This window comes from Artemia franciscana, chromosome 11 (genome assembly GCF_032884065.1).
Source record: "Artemia franciscana chromosome 11, ASM3288406v1, whole genome shotgun sequence".
Lineage (NCBI taxonomy): Eukaryota > Metazoa > Arthropoda > Branchiopoda > Anostraca > Artemiidae > Artemia > Artemia franciscana.
Genome location: NC_088873.1, coordinates 30,780,438 through 30,797,592, shown reverse-complemented (window position 1 = coordinate 30,797,592; position 17,155 = coordinate 30,780,438). Strand labels below are relative to the sequence as shown.

Genomic DNA, 17,155 nt, shown 5'->3' with positions numbered 1-17,155 from the left:
ATGACCCTATATATAGATCATTTTTAAGAGATCAAAAAAGGCTTAAATCTGAATTTGCAGTAGAAGTGATTATTATATTTGTAAACAGCATTAAAAAAGGCATCGAGTGGTATATTCACTTTATATAGAAGCCAATGATACTGTTTGCACCAATTTTACCACTAAGAACTGGTAGATGTTAGGTCTAGGATATATTACCTTTCTTTGTATAATAACCTGATAATTTTCAGAATTCTTGTAGGCCTATGATTTTTGCATGCAGAGCTACTAAAATCAGCATAATACCAAAATCTTTACCTTCCAATCATACCTTGTACTTCCACACCACTCTGTAAAATTGTACAAATAATCTATTGTAGCTGAACTTAGATTAATTTGCATTAGGTCTTTTAGAAGGCTTCTGCATGCTGACTTCTCAATATTTTTTCTTTTGGCATCTGAAGGCTCAGGCCTGATCGGTTTATAATACTTTTTTAGACTTTTAACAGCTTCTTCAAAGTTGTTCATCCTCCATTCTATCTTTATTCTAGAGTTTACTAGCATTAAGAAAGTAGTTTCATCCTTATTTCTTGAAACCTCTGTTAGCAGTCTTTTTAAGCTTTGAATGCCTTCAGAAGTTGGTATTTTGGATTCAAACTCACAAATAATCCTTTGAATTGTTTCAAATGTGACGTTTTTATTTCTTACACTGTCAACCTTGGGTGTTCGTGACTCATTCCTTTTAAAAACAGTACAAGATCTGTGGTTACAGCAATCTAGATTGTCAGCTACGAGCTGTACAGGATTCAATTGCCTTTTCACCAAAATGGTGATAGGAATTGATAGTATATTAGTTTTCAACATTTTTACTTGTTTAAATAACTTGCTTTTATTGCCCTCTATGTGATTCTCGGATGCTCTTTTTAGATACCACTAGCAATTCGGCAATTCCAGCATACACGCCACCGTCAAGACCCGCAATTCCTAGATCCCGTTAGCTAAGTTAAGTAACCTTCAGACCAGCGTTCAATATAGCATATCGTAATTAATCACAGTTATGTCCTCAATAAATAATATATGTGCTTATTACTCAAGTGGTGTGCTCTCTTGAAGGCTGTTTGGACAGCAAAATTGATTTTACAAGACTAATTGAAAAATCAAAAGTAAGGTCAAAATTCCAGCACTCTAACTCTGCCAATTTGTACGCCTATGTCATTCTTGTAATGCCAAAAATAGGATTGAAAACAAAAAATTATTTGAAAGATCTCACAGCTCCAAAGCACCTTTTAAGAAATGTCTAACAGGAATGATTTTTAATTTATCCTGAAAGAATTTTCTACTTGATAGAATTTAATACACAAGAATTTTCTACCTAGAAAAGGACTATTTTCAGTCTATTTAGCTCTGAACTGCAACAAGCCAACAAAACATTTAATAGGAGTCTATTAGTTACTTGGAACATAATTCAATAATTACTACCTAATTACTTATTGAACGCCAAAAACTATTTAAAATAAGCTAGTTAAACACTGGCAGATAGAGCCAGATAGTGCTTTGGGAACAGGAAGTTAGGTACTCAAGTTATTATTTCATAGAAGTTATAGGATTAGCAATTTTAGCTTTTTTTTCTCTTTTGAAACTCCATTCTTTGACACCTTTTGTTTCTGCGTTCTTGCTGTATTCGAATTTGTCATCTCAGGGTCACATCAGGAACTCAATCAAACAAACAAAATGCAGTGTCGCTACTTTTTCAGCGCAGCAGTGGAAAATTGTGTTTTTCATTAAATGCTTCAACTCATGTTTACGGGGAAAATGTCAAACGAATCAGTCAATTGAAAACATTGGTTTTCTCTGCTGTGTGAAAACAAACAGTTTTCTCGCTATGCCGTCTCTAACTTGCTGTTTCAGAGTCACTAGAAAAACTTAATCAAGAAAAAATATACGGTGGAACTACTTTTTTGCACTGCACCAGATAATGGTGTTTTTAATAAACTGATGCAATTCGTGTTTAAGGGGAAAGTGTCAGATAAATCACTTATTTGAAAACCTTGGTTTTCTCTGCTTTGTGAAAACAAACAGTTTTCATGCATTCATATTGATTGATTTGCTTTCCAGTTTATCCCTAAATTGCCAAATGACAACGTGGCCTAAGCGTCACACGACTGAATTATTTTTGTTATAAAAACGAATTGTTTTCTTAAACTATTTTTGAATCACCGTTTTATTACTGTATCCAAAATGTATCTGTATCTGAAAAATCCAAAATATGTCTGTGAATTTGAATAGACTTTAATGTCTTACTATCATGAAAAGAAACTAAAAATCTTTTTAGTAATTAAAACCATTATTTGGTGCTTGCAACGTCGTAGGCGGAAATGTATGCAACGAAGAAGTACTTACCAAATCTTTTTAACGCTTCAGAGATAGGATGCTTCACTTTAGTTTTCAGTTAATTATCAGTTAATACAGAAACTGTCACCGATTCTGAAACATTACTCTGAAATGCTTTGTCACGACTTGTAGTTTACTATCTGGATCGTAATTATAGCCATTTTGTTTACTGTATTCTTAGGATTTCGTACAAATTATATTTTTAGGCACATATTTTTTTAGGCACATATTGTTTTTACGCCTTATTCTTAGGCACATATTGCCTTTTTTGCCGATTGACCTTCCCTAAGCAATCCCTGATAGTTTTAGCATAATACCCTTAATGCCTTTTTGACATCTGATGTCACATAAAATGTTTTGATATATTTCAACACTTCCCTAAACATTATTTGAAAGCCTCGCCTGGATGCGCTTGGTGTTTTTGAAGACTGAAGGTTAAATATACGCTCTTTCCCTATAACAAATCATGTATATAAACAATGGGAAAATTGCATAGCTTATATCACTTGCCCCGAAAGCTGTGGGAGGAGGGTTGACAGTCCCACAGACACAGTTTCTGGACCTTTCAACTATGTCGAGCAAAACGGCTATCTAAAAATTGTTATTGGATGTGTTTGGGGAATTAATGCGCGTGTGATGGTGGCTGGTTCCCTCTATTTAGTTTTGAACCTCCCAATTCTTCCAATTAGTTTTGTACTAGTACTTCCGATTTCCGTTCAATTTAGCTCCTTCCGAATTTTCTATGACAACTCCTTCTAGACAAAGTGTGTTGGTGAAAAGACAGAGAAAAATGAGTAAAATAACGAAGAATAAATAAAACAAAGAATATAAAGAATAAATAAAATATTTATAATTATTTATTCTAATAAAAAATAAATAATAAACACAATGTGTCCACATCACTTTTTATTTAGGCGGCGCTATTGCGCTGCTAATGATGCTACGTTCTATTGGAGAACATGACAGTTATAGGAAATAACAAATTCCAAATACAACCGACCAGGCATTTTCAAGCGAGTTATACTTTCTCTCGTCACCAAATAACAATAATAATAAAAAAAAACAATCTACGAAAAAAAAAATTACCGAGTTCTAATAAACGGGTAGTGACCTCAATGTAGTAGAGCTATTTACGCTTCATTAGGATCTTATCATTTAATTGATTAGAGCTGTATACGCATAATTGACTCGACAATAAGTAATAATATTAGGCAAATAATATCAAGAACCGTGACATTTTTATGCCAGTGAGAAACCTATGCCACATTCATTTATACAATATCTCAAAAAATGATTAAAGAAACATATTTAACTTTGTTTATTGTTTTTTTAATTTTACATTTAGCATTTGGACTTAAAATCACGGATGAAAAAAGGAATACACTAAGTGGAAGAAACGGAAAATGTAAGTCATTAATTTTTTGCTGAAAGAGTTTAGGGCGCAATTTCATTGCGGAGACTAGAAATTTAGAACACGTACAAAGTAGTCAGTCCACTTAATTCGTATTTCAAACCAATATGGGAATAAGTTTTTTATTGCTATTCTGTGGTCAAAAATATGGCCTTTTTGTAAAAAATAGAAATACTGTTTCATAGGCAGCGCAATAGTGCTGCCTAAGTAAAGACCGATGTTGTCACAGTGCATTATTATTTTTTTTTGTTCAGACCAGGGCTCATTCCATTTGAAATTGAAAGGACTAGTACGCTTTTTAATAGTTGACAGTAATTGGAGGGCAACTAATCCCCTCTCACGCCCACCATTTCCCCAAACATATCCAATCAAAATTTTGAGACAGTCATTTTGTTCAGCGTAGTTGAAAGGTGCATAAATTGTGTCTTTGATCATGACCTTCCCCTAGAGACCTCATGGTCAAGGGTTGTAATTTGTTTCCTAGGGGCATTTAAGGTTTTAATAGAAAGTGTTTTCGCAGAAACTTCAAAAAGGTCTCATTCAACTAGAAATTGAGATTACTAGTGCCCTTTTCAATTGTCAAAACTGATCAGAGGGTTAACGCCCCCACCCGTGGGCGTAATTTCCCCAAACACTTCCGATCAAAATTTAGATATAGCCATTTTATTCAACGTAGTTGAGAGGTCAAAAATTTATGTCTTTGAGGATGACAGCTCCCTCCCCCCACGTTATAAATTATGTCTCAGGGAAACGGTTATAAGTTATATCCTTGGACATATAAGATTTTTATTGAAAGTGTTGTCGTAGAAACTTCAAAAAGGGCTCATTCGATTGGAAATTAAGAGGACTAGTTTCCTCTTAATTAGTCGAAAGTGATTGGAGGATAAATACTTAGGCAGCGTAATAGCGCTGCCTAAGTAAAGACCGATGTTGGCACAATGTATTATTTTTTTAGCCAAGGGTTGTAAGTTATTTCCTAGGGGTATTTAAAGTTTTAATAGAAAGTGTTGTCGCAGAAACTTCAAAAAGGGCCATTCGACTGGAAAGTGAGAGGACTAGTGACCTTTTTAATAGTCGAAACTGATCAGAGCGTTAACAACCCACCCCCCTCCCACCCGCGGCCGTAATTTTCCCAAACACTTCCGATCAAAATTTAGATATAGCCATTTTGCTCAACGTAGTTGAAAGTTCCGAAGTTTATGTCTTTGAGGATGACCGCCCCCCATTATATATTACGTCTCAGGGCAACGGTTATAAACTATATCCTTAGGCATATAAGGTTCTTATAGAAATTGATGTCGTAGAAACTTCAAAAAGGGCTCGTTCAATTGGAAATTGAGAGGACTAGTTTCCTCTTTATTAGTTGAAAGTTATTGGAGGATAAATGCCTCCCCCTACGCCTATCACTTCCCCAAATACTTCCAATCAAAATTTTGAGATTTCCATTTTGTTCAACGTAGTTGAAAGGTCCGGAGATTATGCCTTTGAGGTTGAACCCCCCAGCCCTCAGGGCAAGGGCTCTAAGCTATGCTTTGGGGGCATATCGGTTTGTAGAGAGAACCTGGTCGCAAAAACTATGGAGGGGGCTCATTAGATTGGTAATCAGAAGCTCTAGTGGCCTTTTTAAGAGTCGAAGTGATCGGAGGACAGCTACACTCCCCCCCCCACACAAACACGTCATATTGTCCCGAATTACATCTAATAGAAATATGGGCAAATAGAAAATATGGGATTTTTGTAAAACATAGATATATTGTTTCATAGGCAGCGCAGAAGCGCTGCCTAAGTAAAGACCGATGTTGGCACAATGTCTTATTTATTTTTTCTTTGTTCAGACCAGGGCTCATTCCATTTGAAAGTGAAAGGACTATTACGCTTTTTAATAGTCGAAAGTAATTGAAGGGCAACTAATCCCCTCTCACGCCCACCATTTCCCCAAACACATCCAATCGAAACTTTGAGAAAGCCATTTTTTTCAGCGTAGTTGAAAGGTCCGAAAACAATGTCTTTGATGATGACCTTCCCCCACAGACTTCAGGGCCAAGGGTTGTAAGTTATTCCCTATGGGTATTTAAAGTTTGTATAGGAAGTGTTGTCGCGGAAACTTCAAACAGGGCTCATTCGACTGGAAATTGAGAGGACTAGTGCCCTTTTTAATGGTCGAAACTGATCAGAGGGTTAACGCCCCCCACCCGCGGCCGTGATTTCCCTAAACACTTCCAATCAAAATTTAGATATAGCCATTTTATTCAACGCAGTTGAAAGGTCCAAAAATTGTGTCTCTGAGGATGACAGCCCTCCCCCCTTATTATAAATTGCTTATCAGGGCAACGGTTTTAAGTTATATCCTTGGGCATATAAGGTTTTCACGGAAAGTGTTGTCGTAGAAACTTCAAAAACGGCTCATTCGATTGGAAATTGAGAGGACTAGTTTCCTCTCTATTAGTCAAAAGCTATTGGAGGATAAATGCCTCCACCTGCGCCTGTCATTTCCCCAAACACTTTCAATCAAATTTTTGGAATATCCATTTTGTTCAACGTAGTTGAAAGGTCCGGAAATTATGTCTTTGAAGTTGAACTCCCCCAACCCTCAGGGCAAGGGTTCCATGGTATACTTTGGGGGCAATATAGGGTTTGTAGAAAGAACTTGGTCGTATAAACTTTGGAGGGGGCTGATTGGATTGGTAATCGGAAGCGCTAGTGGCCTTTTTAAGAGTCAAAGTGATCGGTGGATAGCTACACTTCCCTTCCCACCCACTCACACACGTCGTATTGTCCCGAATTGCATCTAATAGAAATTTTTAGATAGCAATTTTATTCGAAATAGTCCAAATATGATATAAAAAGGCTTTTGGGGTTGAAACCTACCCCCAGAGCGTGGGGTCAAGGATTATAAATTGTATCCCGGGGGCATTTAAGGTTTTTATGGAAGGGAATGCTCTATAAACTTTAGAGGAGGAATCACTTGGTTGAAAATCGGTAGTTCTAGTTCCCTTTTAAGAGTTAAAAGTGATGTATGACAGCTTATTCCCCCCGCTTCTTTGAGACAGCGATTTTGCTCAAAATATGTCTAAGAACACAAATACCTCAAGGGTTGACACCATCCCCCCCCCAGTGCCCAGGATTGTTTGATTTGAAACTGGAAGTTAAAGCGTTCTTTTTAAGAGTCAAAGCGATTTGAGAGAAACCAGCCCCCCCCCCCTCTCCACACACATCATTTCCCTTAACAACCCTATCAAAATTTGGAGAAAACTATTTTGCTCATCATAGTTGAAGGGTCCGGAAATTACGTATGTGAGGAAGACAACCCCCCCTCAGGACAAGGGTTTCAAGTTATGTCCTTGGGATATACAAGCTTCTTATAGAAAGGGTGGTCGTATATGTTTTGGAGAGGACTCAGTAGATTGGTAATCAGAAGTTCTAGTGCCCTTTTTAAAAGTCAAAGGATTCAGAGCCCCCACACACAAACACGTCCGGTTTTTCTGAAAGGCATCCAATAGGAATTTTGAGACAGTCGTTTTATTCAAAATAGTCCAATGATCATATAGCAAGGCTTTGGGGTTGATACAAACCATCAGAGCCTGAGGGTGAGGGTTGTAAGTAATGCCCCTGGGGAATTAAAGGCTCTTAGTGAAGGAATGGTTGCATAAGCTTTAGAGGTAAAACGCATCTGATTGAAATTATGCGATTACAATTTTGTTTAAAACAGTACAAAGAATATATAACAATGCCTCCAGGGAACCCTCCAGAGTCCAAGGGCAAGGGCTTTAAGTTATGCCCTGGGGATGAAGGTGAAAAGTTGATAGAATATTGAGGGAGATTTTGAACTAAATCAAAGACATATAGCAAATGCACATTGTCAAAAGAGCGTTTCTCAAGAATTGATTTGGGTATTAAGTTGAAACTTTCGGGGAATACTTGAAGGGAAAGATCAATTTTCGAAAAGGTAATACTTGCATATTACTACTAACACTAACACTACTATTTCAATTGCAACAACTTGTAAGGCTTAGAGTATTAAGGTGAAAAGGGCGTCAAAAGGGTGTTAGAAGCGCATTTCAATTTTTTTTTGGAACGGTTTACCTTGTCAAGGTGAAACTTCCGGGGCATCATGAAAGCGATGTTCAACTGACCAAAAAGAAATATGTACATGCTACTATCGCTATTAATACATCTGCTATTGCTACTACCACTACTACTAATACAACACTAACACTGCAACTACTTCTACTATCACTGAAACTACTGCGATGTTAGTACTATTAAGGCTAATTCTATGAAGGTAAAATTTGAGAGAATATTGATGGCAAACTTGAACTAAAGAAGACACCATGAGCATTTGTCAAAATAGTGTCTCTTGAGAATTAATTTGTGTATTAAGTTGGTACTCTCAGAGAATACTTAAAGGGGAAGAACAATTGACCAAAAGCAATATACAAACACTAGTACTAATATTACTGCTACTGCAACATTAACTAGTTCTGCTACTACTATTATTATTGCTCCAACTACTACATCTATCGCAACTACTTGTAAGGTTAAGAGCATTAAGATGAAAATTTAAAGAAGTATATGAATATATAGGTTATCAAAAGAGTAAATCGACAATACCATAGCAATGGCTAATTGTGCTAGGTCGAGTAATTATATTACTGCTGTAACTATTATTACAGATATACCTAAGGGTTATGAAGGTGAAATTTTCAGAGAATATTTCTGAAAATTTATATTGTACGGATGACAACCTGACATCTCGATGCAGGTTGTCAAAAGGGCATATCGTCAATATCTTAGGAACAGTTTCAAGTGTGAAATTAAATTCATGAAGCTTGTTTTGGGGGATGTTTAACTAACCTAATGGCTAAAAAACGGGGGGTTTTTAAAGGCCAAATGAAAATACTAAAGAAAACACAGAAAGTGAATATTTCGAGAGAACAACCGCCTCTCTTCTTCAGCATGAACAAAAAAATTTTTATTTTTTGGCGTTTTTTTTTTTATTGGTTTTGTTTCACTTTCGGCACTGGTTTTTTGGTTTTTGTTTTTTCCCTTGGTCATGTTATTTTGTAAAAAGAGAGGCGGTTGTTTTCTCAAAATATTCGCTTGCTGTGTTTTCTTCAGTATTTTTATTTGGCCTTTAAAAGCTCCATTTTTGATTGTTTTCTTTCTTTATGTTTAGATAAGATATAACTATAAAGGTTAAAGTATAAACTAAAGACTTCGTCAATTCCATTAACAATGAGGTCTCTTTTAGAGGTCTTACTTTCTCTTTGGTAACTAATTTTTCCCTTGGATATGTTAAGAGGTAATTGCTCGGGGGAATTTTTCAGCGGCTTTAGGTTCACAGGGAAAAATTACCACGAAGGGGATAATTTTTGGAGAGATTTGGAAAAACAATTAGAAATTAAATTCTGTTGCAATCCAAAGTATGCTAAAGAGAATTTTTTCAGGCTGAAACGTCCGCAAGAAGTTTTATGGTGGGCGGGTATTTTACGTGGTAGGTACTAACCATGGAGGATTTTCTGGTGAGGGGAAGGAATTTTTCATGGAGGGTGAGCCAGATTCACCAGCATTCTTTGAAAAGCGATCAGAAATTACATAAAAAACAAGTTTTTCAGCTGAAAGTAAGGAGCAACATTAAAATTCAAAACGAAGAGAAATTATTTCGTATATGAAGGGGTTGCCCCTTCCTCAATACCTCGATCTTTACGCTAAATTTTGGCTTTTTATCACAATTTTTTAAGAACGACTCCTGAAATATAAGGGCCGTTTAGTAAGAATAGGAAGCTTTTTTAAAATTCTCAAGACTTTACCACTTACTCTTGTCACCTTTCTTATAATATGTATTAATTAAAGTTTTTCTCAGATCACGAGGTACTTACCCTTTAAAAGAATCAAATTCTTGATTTTCACCGGTTTTGCAATATCGTTCTAGTTTCTAGCATTGCAACCAGCATGTTTCAACAACTCACTTACCAGACCGTTAGCAACTGAGACCAACTTGTCTCTATTTTGGTCTCATAGACTCGCTAAACTTGTGAGCTATTTTTCAACCAATGTTCAGTTAATTCTAATTTTTTACGCATATGTACTTCTGATGCCATTCTAATAATATAACATTAAAATTCCCCCTCTCGGGAACTGTCTCTTATGGATTATTAAATGTAAGCGGGTGATCGGACACACCAAAAAGTATAAAACCAGTACCAATACACAAAACCTGATTATGCAGTGGTTAGAAAGCTTGCTTGTGATCATAGTAACTTAGGTTTGAATCTTAGATAAGACAAATTTTGTTCAAGTGAAAACTAAAGACTATTCAGTCTTAGATTAGACAAAAAGAAGTCGAAAATAATAAATATACAAAAGAAAATTTAAAAAAAAGCTTGAAAATATGATCAGAATTTTTCCATCAGTAATAGCTAGTGCAAATAATTGGTTATTGCTTGAAACATCACAATTAAAAAAAAATATTAAAAACTATGGGTTTAAAAAAATATCTGTTCTAAAAAAAAGGTGTTGTGTTTTTGAATATAATGAAATGAAATAAAACGCTATGGACTATTTCCTTATTGATTACTGTTTTTTTATTGTAGTTACAATACCCTCGACGTTCGCAAAAAAAAATCTACAAAGCACTTTGCAAACACTGTGGTTGATCTATAAGCACAAAGTTTTATATTCTGCTTAAAACGTAGAAGCACAAAGAAGCCATTTAAAGCTAAAAATTATGTTTTTCAGTATATCTCATAAATGGATAAAAATGAATAGCCTAATGAATGGAACTGTATGACATTTCCTTACATGTTCATGATCTTATTTCATGCTTTTGGACATATTTTCACTGCATATGTGTTTTTCAGACTGAAAAAAGACACTGGAAAAAAACTGAGGCATGGAAAATTGAAATTTTGTTGCTGATAACATTAATGAACTCATCTCAGAGTTTTTATGGTATACTGAATAAGATTAAATGGGGATACTGGCTTCCCAATCTAATTTTTCTCGCATTATTATGACCAACAAAGGGTTGTCTACTTCTGGGTTTTGGGCTTGATTATACTATGCATATGGTATCTATTAGTCAAGTCATACTTTTCATTCTGTGTAAGATTTTTGTTTCGGGCAAGTTCATGAGTTTTAAATGGCATGTCTTTTAAAGATCGAGTAAAAATTTAAAAAAAGGATCCAAACTACAATATTTGAAAGAGTATTCTGTTGAATATCTTTCTAAATTATGCAATGGAGGCTTAAAATTTAATCTTTTCAGTTCTTTCTGTCTTCTCAATTATCCGGTTTCCTAATAATGAATGTGTATCCACTAATCCGTTATACAATGGTACTTGTTTAAGCAGTGCAGAGTGTTCGACAGGCGGAGGTACCGCATATGGCACATGTGCTTCTGGATTTGGTGTTTGCTGTGTCTGTAAGTACACTATATTGGTAGCATGAACGAAAAAAAAAAATACAAGATAAGTAAATACTCTTTAACGACCACTGAAAAATCAGAACTTGATATATATATATATATATATATATATATATATATATATATATATATATATATATATATATATAAAGTGTCATATTTTCGTAAATTCTCACCACCATGGCACGCTATTACTGCCACTCTAGCACCCTCCAACAACCCCTCATCATTTCTAATACATTTTCCAGATATGTTCTTGTTAAAAATATGATATATATATATATATATATATATATATATATATATATATATATATATATATATATATATATATATATATATATATATATATATATATATATATATATATATATATATATATAATAATCATATTTGTTACCCACAAATATACAAAAGTATAAACAGTGGAGTACAGAGAAAGAATTCATAAACAAAGCAAAAACAAAAGTACACGTAACTCAACAATGGCAAGCACCATAAAGCTAATATAACAAAGAAAAACAGTATAATAAAATAGACTAACAGATCAGTAGAACAGACGAAGTAAAGCTGAATTGATAACTAGAAATATTTACAAAAACAGTATAGACCGCCGCTCATCTTTCGCATTCATCTAATTCATCATTTATTAATAGCCCACAAAGATAACCCTACGGAGAAAAGAAAAAGCAAACGAAATTAACAAAACGACCAAAAAAAAAGAAACTAAATACGTATCCTCCATAATACATAAATAACAAGAGAAAATATATAATATGTATATACAATATATATATATATATATATATATATATATATATATATATATATATATATATATATATATATACTGGCTGTTGGGGTGGCGCTTCGCGCCTCCCCCCCCCCAAGCCCCCCCAAGCCCCCCCGCGCGCGTAAGTCGTTACGCGCCATATTAGTTACGCGCCATTGTAGTTTTGTCCCTGTGTCCCACCTGTGAATAGAGATAGATATAAATATATGTTTTTAACTACGTAAAACATGCGAATATACAACATTCTTCGCTGTCCCATTGTCTGTGCGTATAAATAGATTGTCAGGTTTACTGACTCTTGAACATGCAACATATAATTGTCCATGGGAAAAACAATCCGTATTCAGATCTATACCTCATTATTCTAATGATGTGTCCCTGTGTCCCGGTCGTCATTTATATTCCTTGTGTCCCGGTCGTCATTTGTGTCCCGGTGTCCCAGTTTGTAATTTCTCTTTGAGTGTCCCGGTCGTCATTTATATTCCCTGTGTCCCGGTCGTCATTTGTGTCCCGGTGTCCCGGTCTGTAATTTCTATTCAAACAATCCCTGTATCCCGGTCGTCATTTATATATCCCGCCTGTGCCCCGGCGTCCCCGTTGTAGTTGTGTCCCTGTGTCCCGGTCGTCATTTATATTCCCTGTGTCCCGGTCGTGATTTGTGTCCGGTTGTCCCAGTCTGTAATTTCTCTTTGAGGTTCCCGGTATATTCCCTGTGTCCCGGTGTCCCGGTCGTCATTTGTGTCCCGGTGTCCCGGTCTGTAATTTATATTCGAACAATCCCTGTGTCCCGGTCGTCATTTATATATCCCGCCTGTGCCCCCGGCGTCCCCGTTGTAGTTTTGTCCCTGTGTCCCGGTCGTCATTTATATTCCCTGTGTCCCGGTCGTGATTTGTGTCCGGGTGTCCCAGTCTGTAATTTCTCTTTGAGGTTCCCGGTCGTCACTTATTTTCCCTCTGTCTCGGTCGTCATTTGTGTCCCGGTCTGTAATTTCTCTTTGAGTGTTTTTTCTTCTTAGTTTCTTTTTAGTTTTTTACCTTTTTTCTTTTTTCAGTTTTCTTTTTCTTCTTTATTTTTCAGCGTCACTATGAAGTACATATAGACGAACCTTTGTTTTTTTAACTTAAATCTGGTAGGCATTGATGACCTTATCCAAGTCAAAATCCCAAACCCAATCATCATCGCTATCATTTTCAGTTTTGATATGTTTTGACTCTCGCTGTCCAGGTGGATTTTCATCTAACTGCGCGGTTTTGCGTTCTTTAGCCGAAAGCCTGTTTTCTTGCTGTTCTTGTGATTCCCCGGCACGCTTTCTTTTCTTACTTTCTCTATCAGCTGCAAGCCTGTTTTCTTGCTGTTCTTGTGATTCCTCGGAACGCTTTCTTTTCTTACTTTCTCTATCAGCAGCAAGTTTTTTGGCATAAACTCTTTGAGCAGCTTCCTCGGCTGTTTCCATTGTAGGTTCTTCAGTCATTTTATAATTAAACATTTTTCCGTGAACAAATGTCTTAAATACCGTTAATGACGTCACCGTCATAGCAAAAATGACGACAACTAACTTCATGACGTCAGTCGACACAGAAACATGACGTCACCTGACAGACAGACACACAGACAGACAACTTATTTTTATATATATACTAGCTAGTTGGTGGGGCGCTTCGCGCCCCCCCAAGCCCCCCCACGCGCGTAAGTCGTTACGCGCCATATTAGTTACGCGCCATTGTAGTTTTGTCCCTGTGTCCCACCTGTGAATACAGATAGATATAAATATATGTTTTTAACTACGTAAAACATGCGAATATACAACATTCTTCGCTGTCCCATTGTCTGTGCATATAAATAGATTGTCAGGTTTACTGACTCTTGAACATGCAACATATAATTGTCCATGGGAAAAACAATCCGTATTCAGATCTATACCTCATTATTCTAATGATGTGTCCCTGTGTCCCGGTCGTCATTTATATTCCCTTTGTCCCGGTCGTCATTTGTGTCCCGGTGTCCCAGCTTGTTATTTCTCTTTGAGTGTCCCGGTCGTAATTTATATTCCCTGTGTCCCGGTGTCCCGGTCGTCATTTGTGTCCCGGTGTCCCGGTCTGTAATTTCTATTCGAACAATCCCTGTGTCCCGGTCGTCATTTATATATCCCGCCTGTGCCCCCGGCGTCCCCGTTGTAGTTGTGTCCCTGTGTCCCGGTCGTCATTTATATTCCCTGTGTCCCGGTCGTGATTTGTTTCCGGGTGTCCCAGTCTGTAATTTCTCTTTGAGGTTCCCGGTCGTCACTTATATTCCCTCTGTATCGGTCGTCATTTGTGTCTCGATCTGTAATTTCTCTTTGAGTGTTTATTCTTTCTAGTTTTTTTTTTTAGTTTTTTACCTTTTTTCATTTTTCAGTTTTCTTTTACTTCTTTATTTTTCAGCGTCACTATGAAGTACATATCGACGAACCTTTGTTTTTTTTAACTTAAATCTGGTAGGCATTGATGACCTTATCCAACTCAAAATCCCAAACCCAATCATCATTGCTATCATTTTCAGTTTTGATATGTTTTGACTCTCGCTGTCCAGGTGGATTTTCATCTAACTGCGCGGTTTTGCATTCTTTAGCCGCAAGCCTGTTTTCTTGCTGTTCTTGTGATTCCCCGGCACGCTTTCTTTTCTTACTTTCTCTATCAGCTGCAAGCCTGTTTTCTTGCTGTTCTTGTGATTCCTCGGAACGCTTTCTTTTCTTACTTTCTCTATCAGCAGCAAGTTTTTTGGCATAAACTCTTTGAGCAGCTTCCTCGGCTGTTGCCATTGTAGGTTCTTCAGTCATTTTACAATTAAACATTTTTCCGTGAACAAATGTCTTAAATACCGTTAATGACGTCACCGTCATAGCAAAAATGACGACAACTAACTTCATGACGTCAGTCGACACAGAACCATGACGTCACCTGACAGACAGACAGACACACAGACAGACAACTTATTTTTATATATATAGATAGATGTGCCGGTGTCCCGGTCGTCATTTCTGTCCTGATGTCCCGGTCTGTAATTTCGTCAGTCGAAAACATGACGTCATTCGACACAGAAACATGACGTCACCTGACAGATCCACAGACAGACAACTTATTTTTATATTTATAGATATATATATAAATATATATATATATATATATATATATTTTTTCTTTTTAGTTTTTTTGTAGTTTTTACCTTTTTTAGTTTTTTTCTTCTTTTGTATTAATGCTAAAGCCAAGGTTCAAACCTGGAGCCTCTCGGACCTAGAACCTGAAACATAATGCTTTACCAACTCAGCTACTTCGGCTTGAATACATTCGTTTTGAGCAGCTTCCTCGGGTGTTGCCATTGTAGGTTCTTCAGTCATTTTACAATTAGAAATTTCTCTTTCAACGGTCTTCTTACAATTAAAAATTTGTCTTTGAACGATATTCTTAAACACCTGTGTCCTGGTCGTCATTTATATTCCCTGTGTCCCGGTCGTCATTTGTGTCCCGGTATCCCAGTCTGTAATTTCTCTTGGAGTGTCCCGGTCGTTATTTATATTCCCTCTGTCCCGGTCGTCATTTGTGTCCCGGTCTGTAATTTCTCTTTGAGTGTTTTTTCTTTTTAGTATTTTTTAGTTTTTTACATTTTTTCTTTTTTCAGTTTTCTTTTTCTTCTTTATTTTTCAGCTTCACTATGAAATACATATCGCCGAACCTTTGTTTTTTTAACTAAAATCTGGTAGGCATTGATGACCTTATCCAAGTCAAAATCCCAAACCCAATCATCATCGCTATCATTTTCAGTTTTGATATGTTTTGACTCTCGCTGTCCAGGTGGACCTTCATCTAACTGCGCGGTTTTACGTTCTTTAGCCTCAAGCCTGTTTCCTTGCTGTTTTTTTTATTCCTCGGCACGCTTTCTTTTCTGACTTTCTCTATCAGCAGCAAGTTTTTTGGCATAGACTCTTTGAGCATCTTCATCGGCTTTTGCCATTGTAAGTTTATCAGTCACTTTAAACTTAAACATTAATAGATTTCTACGTGAACATATATGTCTTAAATATCTTTAATGACGTCACCGTCATAGCAAAAATGACGACAACTAACTTCATGACGTCAGTCGACACAGAAACATGACGTCACCTGACAGACAGACACACAGACAGACAACTTATTTATATATATATATTTATATATATATATATATATATATATATATATATATATATATATATATATATATATATATATATATATATATATATATATATATATATACTAGCTGTTGGGGTGGCGCTTCGAGCCCCCCCCCCCAAATTCCCCCGCGCGCTTAAGACGTTACGCGCCATATTATTTACGCGCCATTGTAGTTGTGTCCCTGTGTCCCACCTGTGAATATAGATATATATATATATATATATATATATATATGTACATATATTTTTAACTACGTAAAACTTGCGAATGTACAACATTTTTGGCTGTCCCATTTTCTGTGTATATAAATAGATTGTCAGGTTTACCGACTCTTGAACATGAAACATATAATTGTCTATGGGAAAAATAATCTGTATTCAGATCTATACCTCATTATTCTAATGATTGCCCTTGAGCTTTGTTGATGGTGATCGCTAATCGAACATTCCCTGTGTCCCCGTCGTCATTTATATATCCCCCTGTGCCCCCGGCGTCCCCGTTGTTGTTGGTTCCCTGTGTCCCGGTGTCCCAGTCTGTAATTTCTCTTTGAGTGTCCCGGTCGTCATTTATATTCCCTGTGTCCTGGTGTCCCGGTCGTCATTTTTGTCCCGGTCGTCATTTGTGTTCCGGTGTCCCGGTCTGTAATTTCTCTTTGAGTGTCCTGGTCGTCATTTATATCCCCCGTGTCCCGGTCGTCATTTGTGTCCCGGTGCTTTGTTGATTGCTAATCGAACATTCCTTGTGTCCCGGTCGCTTTCTCTTGGAGTGTCCCGGTCGTCATTTATATTCCCTATAACCCGGTCGTCATTTGCGTCCCGATGTCCCGGTCTGTAATTTCGTCAGTCGACAAACATGACGTCAGTCGACACACAAACATGACGTCACTCGACACACAGACAACTTATTTATATATATATACATATATATATATATATATAATATATATATATATATATATATATAT

The 17,155-nt window shown here is 36.5% G+C and overlaps 1 protein-coding gene across 1 annotated transcript in view; it reads left to right on the top strand.

Moving 5' to 3' along the window:
• The first annotated feature begins 3,313 nt into the window (after positions 1 to 3,313).
• LOC136033377 (uncharacterized) overlaps positions 3,314 to 17,155 on the top strand; it is an 82,029-nt gene continuing 68,187 nt past the window's right edge. The window contains exons 1-2 of the mRNA XM_065714163.1: positions 3,314 to 3,775; positions 11,049 to 11,204. Of these exons, the coding sequence (XP_065570235.1) occupies positions 3,661 to 3,775; positions 11,049 to 11,204 (271 nt within the window). The 5' untranslated portion in view covers positions 3,314 to 3,660. The remainder of the gene's footprint in view (positions 3,776 to 11,048; positions 11,205 to 17,155) is intronic.